Below are 13,126 nucleotides of genomic sequence, written 5' to 3' on the forward strand. Positions count from 1 at the left end.
TGATGTTTTAATGCATCTTTGATGCTGTTGTGCTGTAATGGTTACACTGAGGAGAACTTCTTGTTGCTAGAGTGAAAATTCTAACCCAAAACCCACTTCCTGATTCGATGAAGCCTTCTAAGTCCCATTTTAGACTTGGGTGCATCATCATGAATCACAGATATTTGGACTTGGCTCAGACTTACTGTTACACCCCGCAGACACTTCAGTGACTCATGAATGGACCGCAGCCATGACCTTGACAAGTTCCCTTCCTTGATTCTTAAATCTGACAACAGCGCTGCAAACACTACATAACAAGCCTGTCAAATGTGAGACAGTGCTGCGGCCACTGCGAGGACTTTGGAAAGTTAAAACAGCTCAGACTCACAAGGAACTCAAACTATCTCCGCTAACAAGTTAGGTTAAGTTTATATCCATGACTATGTCACAGTCTTATCTGCTATTAAACAGTTGTGGTGTTGAATAATTGCAAGGAAAGTGTTGTCCCACAATATGAATAAACAAAGTAAAGGTGAGACTTGACCTATACCAGTGTCCTAAAAGAAAGACCACCAGAATTTAATCAGTCCATGCAAACAGTTCCTGCACACTCAAAGAAAGCTGCATAGCAAATGCATTGATATTCACAAGAGAGGAATAGAAGAAGTATCGATCATGTACAACATTAAGTCCAGTTTAGTTTATAGCACACTTAAAAGCAGCTGCTGACCAAAGTGTTGTACAGTTAAAAGAAACAAATGACATAAAACACTGAACAAAAAGACAAGAAATTAAAAAGGAAAACATTTAGTGAGAAAACATGAGAAAAGCAACACAAATAAAAATACTCAGAACTCAGTCTGATTTAAAAGCCCAAGAATAAAAACGGATTTTCAAATGCAGCATTTATCTATTTATCAGAAGTAAGAGATAACTCCCAGGTTCCTTGCAAAGGGCTTTTTAAAAAACTTTTAAAAAAAAGGTCAAAGTGGTGGAGGTGAGGGTTTATAAAAAACACAATAAAATCTGTTTTTGTTTTTTCAATTAAGAAGATTTAGTGCATCCATGTGTTAACATTCTCCAGACAGCCCAGTACGCCTTTCAGAGGAATCATAGATTTATGTTCCAGTGGCAGATAAAACTGTGCAACATTAATATGAACCATACTGAGACCAGTATAAAAGTTGAAAAAAAGGCTGAGGGCCCCACATAAAAGTGGGGTGCATGAGAATTTTGTATAGCCCGGCTGAATATGATTTTAACCTTTGTACTGTATTTGCTTTAATTCCAACAACATGATAAAACTGAGAGACCGGAGATGAAGACTTTCTCCAGGACCTCGGAAATTAAAGAGAGTTTAGAAATGAAGTTTGAAGTTGGATAATTTTTAGGAACAGGCTCCACCACAGCATGTTTAAAATCAGACTAAAGACTGCCATTACTCACATCAGCCTCAACAGATATGAACTGCATGCATTATGAAAACAAACAGGCCTGATATGCTGATGTGATGCAAATGATATCCAGAATAAAAAGGGCCTAGAGATGACACCTGTCACACAAAACTGACGAATATGGGCAGCCATAACTCACCAGTCCTGCACAGCACCAAAGGACTCCTCATTGGTAATGTCGTACATGAGGATGAAGCCCATGGCCCCGCGGTAGTAGGCAGTGGTGATGGTCCTGTAGCGCTCTTGGCCCGCTGTGTCCTGTGCACAGAAAACAAGATTTATCACTGCTGTGAGCAGCTAACTGCACTTTACACTGTCAGGTTCAGCCACATGCAACATATGAATAAGCCGATTGCGCAAACATGATTCAAACTGAGACATTTGCTTGGTTTAAATCAACTCAAGTTTGGAATGTTATGTACACATGTTCACAGCTTCATTTACTGTGCCCATGATGCAGAAACGATCATTATACTAATTGCCTCACTGGTGATGCATTGATGAAGTGCCAAAAAAGAGCAATTCAGTTTTGGCTGATGTGATTGATTCTTTTCTCTCCTCAGTAATAATTGATAATCGCTCAGTAGTGTTGAATACTCAGTGGTGCAGGATTAAAAGCTCAGCCTCGTGACATATATTTCTTAGAAAAAAGGGGGTTAAATATAGAAGTACAATGATCTGAACCTCGAGAAACCTGCTCGCTGTTTGTGAGTCTGGACCAAATGCTCAGAAGCAAAGCGAGTGATTACACAGCATTTGAGGAGCAGCACACTGCACACAGATCGCCCTGGCAAAAGCAAGCACTCGCCACAGGCTTTGCTGAGATGTCAGTACAGACAGATGAAGTTTTTTGTTCATGAGAAACAAAGAAAAATAGATCCAGGCAGCTATATCACGATAAATGTTCCTGTGATTGCTTAAATATGTGCAGACCTGCAATTTTACACACAGTTACATAACCAGAAATCCCAGTAAGATACTGTATGTTTACTGAGCTGTTGTTACACCCACAACAAGTGTGCTCACAGCCGTCTGTGAAACATGACAGAGGACTTCTGGCTGATCTACTTGGCTCTTGTTAAACAGAAGCCCAGAAGGCAGCAGTGGATTGTATTTGCCACAGTACTTTTGCTTTCTGTCATACTGCACATAACCGCAACAGTGTGCCTGTTATAGCCAGAGGACAGCTCTGACCTTCACTCCACAAAGACAGAGCTCACAGCCTGCCGAGCTTCCACGCACAGCACGGCTCGGACCTTTTGTCAGTTGACAATGCTGCAAAAACGAATGCATGCAAACATGTGCATTTTAATGTCAGCAGCTAGTCTGTGTGATTCTGCATAAACAGCTTTTTTTGTGGACTGACCAACATAAAAAGGGGAAGATATGTTTCAGAAACTTGTTCACTCTCACTGTGCATATATGAAGTTATCCTCCAATCGTATGAATGCTAGTGTAACCACAGTCTTGTTCCTTTCTTTCAGTTTGAAGTGTTTTAGAAGCCTTTTGATTCTTGGCCGAGTGCTTGACAATGACCTTTGCATTTCAAGGATGTTTTAGTGAGTTGCTTAAAAAGATGGAGCGAGAGGGAAAAAATCTGCTTGAGTACAGAGAATTTGAGCTCCTTGAAAAGCTTCGCTTGTAGTCTGCAATTCACCAGAAATCAATCCAACAAGCTGACTGCTTCAAGTGGAGAGGGAGCCCGACTCTTCTTCATTGAGTGAAGTGAGTTTCTGTTTTTCCACTATGATGACGCTGCCAGCACTCTTGGTTTCATTCAGCTCAGCCTAATGCGACAGTAGGGACAGCTCTGTGATGCAACATGCAGTTTTATCCCTCAGCAGATTAAGGATGTGCATACCGCAGTGACATTAGCCAACACCCATCACCTTAGATGGGCACTTAGTGTGTGCCACAGCTCTTTCTTAGCCCAATTAAAAGCAATAGGCTGATTACATGAACGCGAGGCCAGTGATTTTCTCTCTGACTATGCTTTTCTGTGCTTATGATGGAAACACATTAACTCCATTAGCCAATTATTTGACTGTTCAAAGTCTGTTTCCACATCCTGACGAAGCGCCTTTGCTTTGTCTCGCTATGTGATTTGCAGACGCCGAATGTCTGGGGGATCGCTAATTGCTGAGAAAGTCAGCTATGATGACAAACAAGAGAGCAGAACCTCTGAAGGAAAGCTGACACTTGTGGCAATACAGAAAGAAAACAGAAAGGAAGTGAGTAGAAAGGAAGTCAAAGAAAAAGAAAGAGAGCAAGAAGCTTTCTGCTTCTCCCCACTATCTCAGAGGTGTAGTGAGACAATCTGGTTTCACAGCTCAGATGAACTCCTAATTAAACAAACTCAGACATTCTTCAGTTTCCCACACGTTCTAGAGAAGGTGTTGCTTCTGTTTCCTCTCCCACTGGGCGGCAAACTAACACTTACTAGTATCTTGTCAATGATGTTGAAGCTTCCATCTGTCTCAGTGCTTACACTAGAGTGTCAAACACATTATAGCCTTTCCTGAAGCTTTATGGAGTTAATTAAGCGACCAGCTTAATGCACCACACGTTTTCTAAGAGCGTCTTCACACCTAAATTCTCCATGTTCTCCAATAGTCTAGAGCACAGCACCTTCTTCCTGTATTTACTTTTGCTGCGTCGCACGCGGTCACATCTGGCCAATAAACAGATTGACCATTCTCACGTGGTTTGCAGTGACGCATTTTGGTTCACTTGGATTTTTCTCTGTGTGAAAAGACATCAATCACGGGGAAAATTTTACAAACTTATCAACTGCTTTGGAAGAATGTAAACAAATTAGAGAGAAATGTGAGAAATCCATAGGAATGATGAAGAAATCACTAGAGATATGTTTTGATGTCAATTGAGATAATAGAAAAAATTCAAATTCAAATACAGAGCTAAAGTGGTTATGTTCTATCCAATATCTAAATTAATACCTTTGTGTGCAGTTGTGGGGGTTTTTTACTTTGCCAAATATAAAGCAATCGAATCCTTGAAACACAAGAAGATATGGACAGAGGTCAGGACAAAGTGATAGATTGACAGCCTTTTACAAACAGGGGTCATTCAGCAGGAACACAAAGGTGGAGGGAAACGAGAGATTGTTGTATAGTTTTCATTGTGTATTTCCTTATGCTTATGAGTTTTTCCTCCTTCTGATGCTCAGGATTGGTTCTTTATTGTTTTGTTATTTGTGTCTTTAGTTGTAGTTTAGGCATAGTTAACTTTAGGTTTATTAGTTCCCTTTAGTGTTCCCATTTTGTTCCTTCAGTCTCATCTTTGTGTTGGTCTTTTTGTTTTTATCAGTTCAGTTGTGGCTCTTCCTGTTTTATTTTGCTAAGTGTTGCTCTCTGTGTCTGTGTTCCTTGCAGTTTCCACTTCCTGTATTACCTTTTATATATTTGATCTCAGTCTCCCCTTTTCCTTTGTCGAGTACTCCTACTTAGCTGATGTTCCTAGTGATTACTAAGTTTTGGAACTCCTACTTTGCAATTCATTTTATAGATTCTGGACTTTGTTTATGCCCTGGACTATCACCATTAAAGCTTGCTTTGGTGTCATTTCAGGTCTCCTACGTCCTCAAACAGACTCAAATATAACACAAACTTTTGCCTGTGCTCAGACGGCATTACATAGGAATCCAGGTTCTAAAAGAGCGTTCCTTCTCAACAAAATTTGTCAAGTTGTTTCTTCTGGCTAGGTCGTCAGTCAAATATTTTGTGGCTCATTTCTAAATGTTTAATGCTCGCGTTTGAATATTTCATACCCAGATCTGCAGTTTGATCCTCTTGTCATTCTTGTACACAGTCTTCACTTTGAAGTCGATGCCCACGGTGCTGACGAAAGCTGAGGTGAAGGCATCGTCTGCATAGCGGAACAGGAAAGACGTTTTGCCCACGCTGCTGTTACCAATGATCAGCAGCTTAAACATATAGTCAAAATTTTCCCCTCCCTCTCCTTTTCCTTTCGCATCTTGAGTGGCAGCCATCTGCAAAAGAAAAAAAAAAAAAAAGAGGTTGGGGAGGGGAGGTTAATGCAAAGGGTTGGAAACATTTTTAGAAAAGTGCTTTTTAAGATGGTTCATGTCCATTGACCACAAAGTAAAAGAGAGTGCTGCAGACAGATGCAGAGTAAAAAGTGCAAGCTTGTTCTACAAGGCCAGATCAGAGGTGACAGAAGGCTGTGTAAGGCAAACCAGCATGAGCAGCACCACAAGCTGTTGTATCGATGAATGCTAGATAACCAGGACTTTTAAAAGCCTGATTTTTTCTTAAAATACTTTCTTTAACATATGAAGACGATTAATGTTATGGCAGAGAGAGCGAGGGCAATATTTCAGATTCAGATCTTTTAATGTTTAATTTTACACAACTCCTATTCATATTGTATTGAGCTATTTAAACCTTAAGACTCACTGATTTTTTCCTCTGTGAAGTTTTCTTCTAGAAATTGACTTCTGTTTGATAAAAACGTCAAATCTCATCCCATATTACCACACACTGGTGTTATACAAAGGACAGAGCACACATGGATCTTTCACCTTAGCAGAGCATCTACCCAAACCGTTTCAGTACAAGCTGTCAGCAGCCAGCGACCTCCGAGGACGAGAGTACTACGAACAGGACGACACCAGCACAGTCATATCCGCCTCCAAGGTGAATGTTCCGACAAAGCCTCTGTGCCAAACCTGTGCAGTTAATAAATGATGCCGGACCTCCATCACACACAAGATCAGGACTTCGGTTCGCTTCCGCGTATGAAACAACACCACCGAGGAGTGTTTTTGCAAGGACACAGTTTTGAAAATATCGCTGCAACGATGTCATTTACACGCACCGCATAAAGCAAGAAGCTCTGCTATAAAATTACACCCCGCGGATGAGCGAGAAGCCGCATGCCAGCTAGTGTTTCGGCGACCAATTCTGGGCAGGTCATTTTTATCTATCAATGAAATTCTTCCACGCAATTACGACTACAAGCTACAGAAAAAAAGAGAAGAAGAAGAAGAAGAAGAAGAAGAAGAAGAAGAAGAAGAAGAAGAAGCGTTGAGGACATTTATGTGAACAAACCTGTTTTTGGAGGCCTCGGTTCTATCTGTATCTGGCCCTGTTTTTTGTTTTATTTTTTATTTTAGTAGAATACGTTTTCTTTTAAATCTATATTAATATATGTATATATCTGAATCTAACGCGGGCGCTGGTTTTCTTCCCCCCTCTGCCTCTCGCTTTCTCTCTGTGGAGCGCCGACCAATTTCAGCACCTGGGAGCTGTCCCCCTCCGATCTGGCACGCGCCCGCCTCTCACCCCTCCCCTCCACCCCGCGAGCTGACGAAAAAGGCTGGCCCGCGTGAGCCGAGCACGAGCACACGAGGAGGGTGGAAAAGCGGGTTTCGTGCGTGTCTGTGACGTCACCGTCACCCCGTAGACGGGGGTTGTAGTTTTTGCACCGGAGGAGCGCGGAGGAAAACTGCAGCATCAAAAGAATAGATTTGACTACATTACTCAGCATGCAGCTCAGTCCAACTGTCAACAACTGAAATATTTAGAGAAAGAGAAACCTTTGTAGTTCACCCTTTGACGGGCGTCAGAATAACAGATAACAGTAGGCTATGTCGTGTACAGACCCCTGCCATGCAAAATCAAGAGTGCAGGGATAAAAACCTTTTATGGGTATCTGCTATAGTTTGCATATATATTAAAAATGGCGAATCTTACCTTCCCATACAAGTCCATTCTATTATCAGTTTTTTTTCTCCAAATATTTGTTTTACAGCTCTCTCTTGCATCCAATAAACTCCCAGCTCAGGAGCATAATTTCGTCTTTTTTTTTTTCAGGAAGCAAATATAATAGCCTCTCCTTTTGCGTCACTGTCGGTCGGTTTTTCTGCCGTCCCCCCGCCCATGAAGCAAAAAAGCCCCACTTCAGAGAACAAGCGGCTGTGCAAATAAGAGCCTACCCCTGAATGCTGATGAATATTGTTATTGTGAACCTTTCGGCTCAATGAGTCTGGGATGAGGCCGCGGCGGAAATGAACAACAACAACAAAAAAAAAAATCTTTGCAATTATAATCGCGCCTATAATTAGATGGAGCAGAGAGATTCACACCTGAAATGTATGATCGTAATTAAACACCTATTTAAAGCATTTTAAACACATTTATTTTTATATAACAGCCTTAATTAGAGGCTTTTTTACGCGTTCACACCTGAATCCTAAGTGGCTTATCTTATACTATTGCGCCATGCGATAAGCAGCACAGACCCAGGAGGCATGAAATTACCGTGGAGTACAACTCGGATTCAGTCAGAGCTCATTTGTCAGGCAGTAAGCAGACGTTTGATAGGGTGTGCGTGAAGTGCGTGAAGCGAGAGGGCGGGACATGCTGACTGAACGCTGTTTGACTGGACGATCTGTTCGTGCGTGCGTGCTGCTGAGTGCGCAGGAGACGAGGGGGAGGGTCAGGTAAGGTAGACAGACATAACTGTCAACAATAGTTGAGTTTTTCAGGTGTTGTTAGAACTTTGCACATTTCTCCAGTCTACACACACACCCACACACCGAACTGTTTGTCTGTCCTGCTGTGAGTGGGTTAACTGTGCATGCGCTTGCATCGACTTCATCCAGAATCTAAAACTCTTATAATATGTCTGCGTGTCTGAAAATAGCTCTTTCGGGATAGTTTGTACTGGTAAAACTCCTTGTTGTCGAGAATAAACAGGATTGTTCCTTCGAGTAGTTTCGGTGCATGACCTAAATGTTGTCAATATTTTTTTTCTAGAAGGTTTGTGGGCGAGTGAGTGAAAGGTCACTGTAGCCCCACCTGCTGTCGGAAACGCTGCTCTGGTGGTGTATGCTATGTGGTGTGGAAATCAGCTTGCTTTATAGTCTTAATGGTGATAAGAGGAATTTGAAATTATTTGTTATGTTGCTTTCCTCGTGAAATACAAGAGGTCGATAGTAATATATATATATATATATATATATGTGTGTGTGTGTGTGTGTGTGTGTGTATATATATATAAACTTTTTTGCTTTTGCTTTTTGCTGTAAATGCTGAAGTCTGTGAATATTTTAAGGCAAACTCACACCATGATCATTTACAAACTTACATGGTAACCAGTTTCTTTAAAAAGGTGCCGATGTATATATGGAGTATTTCAGAATCCAGCAGGTAAGCTGTGTCAGAATGATGGCCACTACTGGTCTTAAGTTTTATTGTCCAATTAGAAACTGCAGTACAGAAAGGAAGTAATTTAAATTAGAATTAATTTATGAAATGGAAAATGTCGAGCCAGATAATTACAGTGAATTTATTGAAATCTGCAATTTTGTTGCCTCTAACTGCTCTGATAACCACAGTGCTGACCCAACCGGTCGCAGCAGATGGCCGCCCCTCCCTGAGCCTGGTTCTGCCGGAGGTTTCTTCCTGTTAAAAGGGAGTTTTTCCTTCCCACTGTTGCCAAAGTGCTTGCTCATAGGGGGTCATATGATTGTTGGGTTTTTCTCTGTATCTATGAAGCGCCTTGAGGCGACTTATGTTGTGATTTGGCGCTATATAAATAAAATTGAATTGAATTGAATTGAAAAGCCTCGAGCCTCTCCTCTTTTCTTTATATTTTGCTAGGAAAATGGAAAATAGACACTGCAATTTGTTGAAACGAGTACAAACATGCATGGAAATGCAGTATATAAAGCAAAAACAGGAGTTTGTACAATTCTAATGAGCTTGAAAGTCCATGTTTGGCATGTCTTCTTTTATTTTTCAACATATACTGAACTCTTGTAGACAAGCTTTCTGGTGTTTTGATTACATAGTCTTGAAGTCTTAATAGTTTTCCAGGCTTCTTGAAACGCTCAAAGCTCTTCTTTCAATGTTCGCTGCATTTTGTTCCGTTCTCTGTCAAGATGATCCCACACTGATTAAGTAATGTTGAGGTCCAGGCTCTGGGGAAACCAATTCATGACTGATAGTGATCCACTGTGTGTCTTTTTCTATTCATGCTCGCTTTTACTTTATTAGCAGTGTGTTTGGGATCATTGTGATGCTGAAAAATGAAGCTGTCACCAATCAGATTCTTTCCAGAATGTGTTGCACGGTGGATCAAAATCTAACAGGACTTTTCTGCATTCATAATTTAATAGATTATGACACAATTCCCAGCATCACAGGCTGTAAATGCAGCTCCAAACTATGGCAGAGTTTCCACCGTGTTATTTATTTTTTTTAGATGGCTGTAGACACTCACTGTTCTCCTGATCTCCTCTTGTGTAATTGGTCATACCTCAGCCTTTTCTCACTCTTTTCTTTCCTTAAGAATTTCTTCTAGACAACCACGCTTCCACTTAGACAATTTCTGAAGGACCAAACCACTATCACAAAAATACTTCTGAAACCCTGTATCTTTATCTATGTTTAAAATAATCAGTATTACTCAACATGAATAAATCAGTTTCCTTCTATTACAACAGAGAGTAAGTTACTCAGAATATCTCACATACAAGTAGCATTTTGTTTCATACAGGCTGCACTAATATTTCCACTTATTTGCTGTATTTTAACCCCTCCTGCCACAGTTTGCCATGGAAGACTCCATTGAAGTAATCCTGCAAAACTATAGCGGGGTCTTCCCTACCAACAGACCTCATCCCATCTTCTCAGCCTGCACAGGTGCTCTGCTTACAGGCCTGTACGGATTATGGAGCCTCTTCACCCTACCGGGCTTCCGCAAAATCCCATGGAGGCTCAAGGTACCTGAGATCGCCCTGAGATTTAGGGTTTTTACCTACCTGCTCTGACTCACATATCAAATGTTGCATGTGTGAAATCAGATCATGTAACATAACTTGCACATTAACATTGATTTGCTTGCTTTGGAGCATAAAGCTCCATGCAACAAATGTGGGAAAGAAGACAGCGGTAAGTCTAATCATGATGACCTTCTATGGAGAACTGCACCATGATCTTTTGTTAATGTGAATATGCAATAATTTAAATTGCTTTTACCAGTTTACCTCGTATAGAGGAGTGTGTGTACGCATGCGTGTGGTTTGGATTAATGACATGACTCCAGCTATAGCTCAAATAAAACATGTTATGATAGGAGAAAAATGGTTTTGTACAATGGGCAGATTTAAAGTGTTTACCACAACTGGGAACCAGAGAGTCCTGCTGAGATTGTAATTTGGAAGATTATTGTGAAGCAGTTCCACTGACAGTGAGTGGGAGAGCTGACTCAAGGCTATAGTCACAGCAGGCTTGACTGTTGTGAAGAGAAGTACATTTAATTTGGAGCTTTAACAACAGATGGAAGCAATTTGTATTTTATTTGGGATATTTTCATGTCAATTACTTTGTAATGCATGCTGTCAGTTGTGCAATAGGGCAGTGTTGAAAAGGAGAGTCTTGAGACATCATGCCTGCCATGTGTACTGACTCACTGCATGTTTGCACTGTTGTCCAGGTGCCCTATTTGCCCTCCAGTAAAGATCAGACTGCGAACGTGATGAAGCTGCTTGAGGGTAGATCAGGTCGCTTGGCAGATCTGGGATCAGGAGATGGAAGACTGGTGAATGAGTGTACCTGTCTTAGAGAAAAAGGTATCTGTGAATATGCTGTGAGTTGAACTGTTTTGGAAACTCCTCCTGTTTTCTTGCCAGGTATTTGCAGCCTCTGCTGCTGGTTTCCAGTCCACAGGCTTTGAAATAAACTCCATTTTAGTGGCATATGCCAGGAGCAAGGCCTGCTGGACAGGAGTCCCCTCCAGGCAGGCAGTCTTTGTTAAAAAAGATTTCTGGAAGGTAAGACTGTGATAGAAATATAGTCTTTTATACTTGGTAATAGCTGTAGTTTGACCATGTTTGTCTCTTGCTTTTAGACCGATTTGTCTCCATACAATAATGTGACAGCGTTCCTTGCTCCGGGAGTGGTGAGTGGGTTTTTTTTCCCGTGAAGAATGATTGTTTTCCTCTGCTTTCGGTCATCTGATGCTGTGCTAATTTGGCTCTTCTCGCTGGTTTACAGATGGAGGTGCTCGGAGAGAAGCTGTTGAAAGAGCTTTCAGATGACGCGCTTGTTATCGCTTGTCGCTTTCCTTTCCCTAACTGGCCACAGCAGTCATCCGCTGGCTTCGGACTTGATCAGACCTTTGCTTACGACATCAGCACTGTGCGCTCGTACCTTAGAAGCGAAGCAAAACCAGCAGTGCAATAAAATTACAGCACTTTCTAGAATTGTAACTCAAAACAGCACTGTACCCTCCTGGGACTTTGTTCTTGGACAGTAAGTGCAATATAATATGATAAGAATCCCAGACAAAGAGAGCATAAATTGGTAGTCTGGCAGTTATAAGCACTGACCAGGAGAGATCGTTCAAAGAAGTCTTTGAACATGGAAGGACTCTGACTCGGCAGCAAAATGTCAGGATGATTTCACCTGACGCGTGTACTATTTTTTTTTAAGTCTTTGCACTTTCAGAGCCAATGGAGTTTAAGCCATAATGCTGAAGTCCTTGTTTTAAATGTCATCATGCTTCACTATAAAGAATATGTTTGTGACTGACTGCAACTCTCCTCGAGAGCTCTCACACTGCAAGCCATTTATTTCCAGCATCAGCACCGATAAATGTCCTTCACTGGGATGCTGCAGGAGAGTCTGTGAATAGTTTTGTTTCATTTTGGTTTTGTGACACTGACATTAAATTCAAATGCTGTGGTTTCTTGTGTGTGTGTGGCTTTTCTAAAATAAATGGCTGCGGCCACAGCTGGAGGTCAGGTTTAACATTGGTTTGTTGGGTCTTTTGACACTGCACGTAGTTGTTATGGCCCGCACAGCCACGCCATAACTGCAAGTGGTAATTTGAGCCCTTTGCAATACATGGGTGCATGCACTTTGCCTGTTTGTTTACAGCAATCTGAACAACATGTGTTGGAATATTTCACTTTTAGGCAGAGAAGAGGTGAAGTTTTTGTGTCTTTCTGTTTTTGTTTCAATTCAATTCAGTTTTATTTGTTTAGTTTTCACAACAACAGTCACCTCAGTAGTATTAGAAAGAAAACCCAACAGTTGCGTGAATTCTGAATTTAACAAGGAGCCACTGAAGAGAAGACCGGAATGGACACATATGAGGTTGGGTTATTCAGCCTTGCACATGGATGAATCTGGTCTTTCTACTGTCACAGGCAAATGACTCTGAAAACAACATTTTCTACGTCTATCGATACAACCGCTAACCAGCTGAGTGAAGTCCCACGTGTCACTGCTCAGCTGGCATGCACTACATTGATAAACATACTGCAGGTCCCAAAGGTATGTCTGAAACCCGCATTTTAATCTGAATAGTGTCCAAAATCTCCACCTGAGGGCGCTCGTGCTCCAACCTGACCTCGGTGCAGCAACCGGATGGTGTGAGCCTGAAGAGAATGCAAATGATTCTCTTCAGCATAGTGGATATGTGCAAGTATATTTTCTTAAAGGGGCTATTTATTCGATGAATTCAGATTCGATGAAATAAATACTACAGTACAGCACGTGTCTATCTTCATTATCAAACTGCATGTATATATCAAAATGTATGTATATATATATAAAAAAAAAAACACCTAGCACGCCCCTGCGGGCGGTTTATCCTTCAAGCTCGGGTCCTCTACCAGAGGCCTGGGAGCTTGAGGG

The 13,126-nt window shown here is 41.4% G+C and overlaps 2 protein-coding genes across 5 annotated transcripts in view; one reads left to right on the forward strand and one right to left on the reverse strand.

Moving 5' to 3' along the window:
* rab3c (RAB3C, member RAS oncogene family) overlaps positions 1-7,549 on the reverse strand; it is a 12,072-nt gene extending 4,523 nt beyond the window's left edge. Inside the window, exons 1-3 of one of the 3 annotated variants that reach the window (XM_005721994.2) lie at positions 7,172-7,549; positions 5,224-5,445; positions 1,576-1,694 (exon numbers count right to left, since the gene is read on the reverse strand). In XM_005721994.2, the coding sequence (XP_005722051.1) occupies positions 1,576-1,694; positions 5,224-5,445; positions 7,172-7,189 (359 nt within the window). In that variant the 5' untranslated portion in view covers positions 7,190-7,549. Of the gene's footprint in view, positions 1-1,575; positions 1,695-5,223; positions 5,446-5,997; positions 6,365-6,526; positions 6,788-7,171 lie in introns of those variants that run through there. The other 2 variants (XM_005721995.2, XM_005721996.2) reach the window with 2 other exon arrangements.
* A 142-nt stretch (positions 7,550-7,691) lies between these two features.
* LOC102193598 (protein FAM173B) lies at positions 7,692-12,258 on the forward strand. Of its 2 annotated transcripts, XM_005721997.1 has the most exons (7): positions 7,692-7,920; positions 10,033-10,206; positions 10,370-10,375; positions 10,920-11,024; positions 11,116-11,256; positions 11,334-11,384; positions 11,480-12,258. In XM_005721997.1, exons 2-7 carry the CDS (start codon positions 10,039-10,041, stop codon positions 11,666-11,668), a joined length of 660 nt encoding a protein of 219 aa, XP_005722054.1. In that variant the 5' UTR covers positions 7,692-7,920; positions 10,033-10,038; the 3' UTR covers positions 11,669-12,258. The 2 variants fall into 2 exon arrangements, with proteins under 2 accessions (XP_005722054.1, XP_005722055.1); XM_005721998.1 differs by lacking the exon at positions 10,370-10,375.
* Positions 12,259-13,126: the final 868 nt, after the last annotated feature.

This window comes from Pundamilia nyererei, unplaced genomic scaffold (assembly GCF_000239375.1).
Source record: "Pundamilia nyererei isolate P.nyererei 1_Seehausen unplaced genomic scaffold, PunNye1.0 scaffold00006, whole genome shotgun sequence".
NCBI classification, from domain to species: domain Eukaryota; kingdom Metazoa; phylum Chordata; class Actinopteri; order Cichliformes; family Cichlidae; genus Pundamilia; species Pundamilia nyererei.

What these genes read in the sequence shown, in the direction of transcription:
- LOC102193598 (XM_005721997.1), top strand. Translation starts at nt 10,039, where the DNA reads ATGGAAGACTCCATTGAAGTAATCCTGCAAAACTATAGCGGGGTCTTC. An exon ending in GATCAGGAGATGGAAGACTG is followed by an intron (nt 11,025 to 11,115) that starts GTGAATGAGTGT and finishes TTTTCTTGCCAG; the next exon opens with GTATTTGCAGCCTCTGCTGC. An exon ending in TTAAAAAAGATTTCTGGAAG is followed by an intron (nt 11,257 to 11,333) that starts GTAAGACTGTGA and finishes TCTTGCTTTTAG; the next exon opens with ACCGATTTGTCTCCATACAA.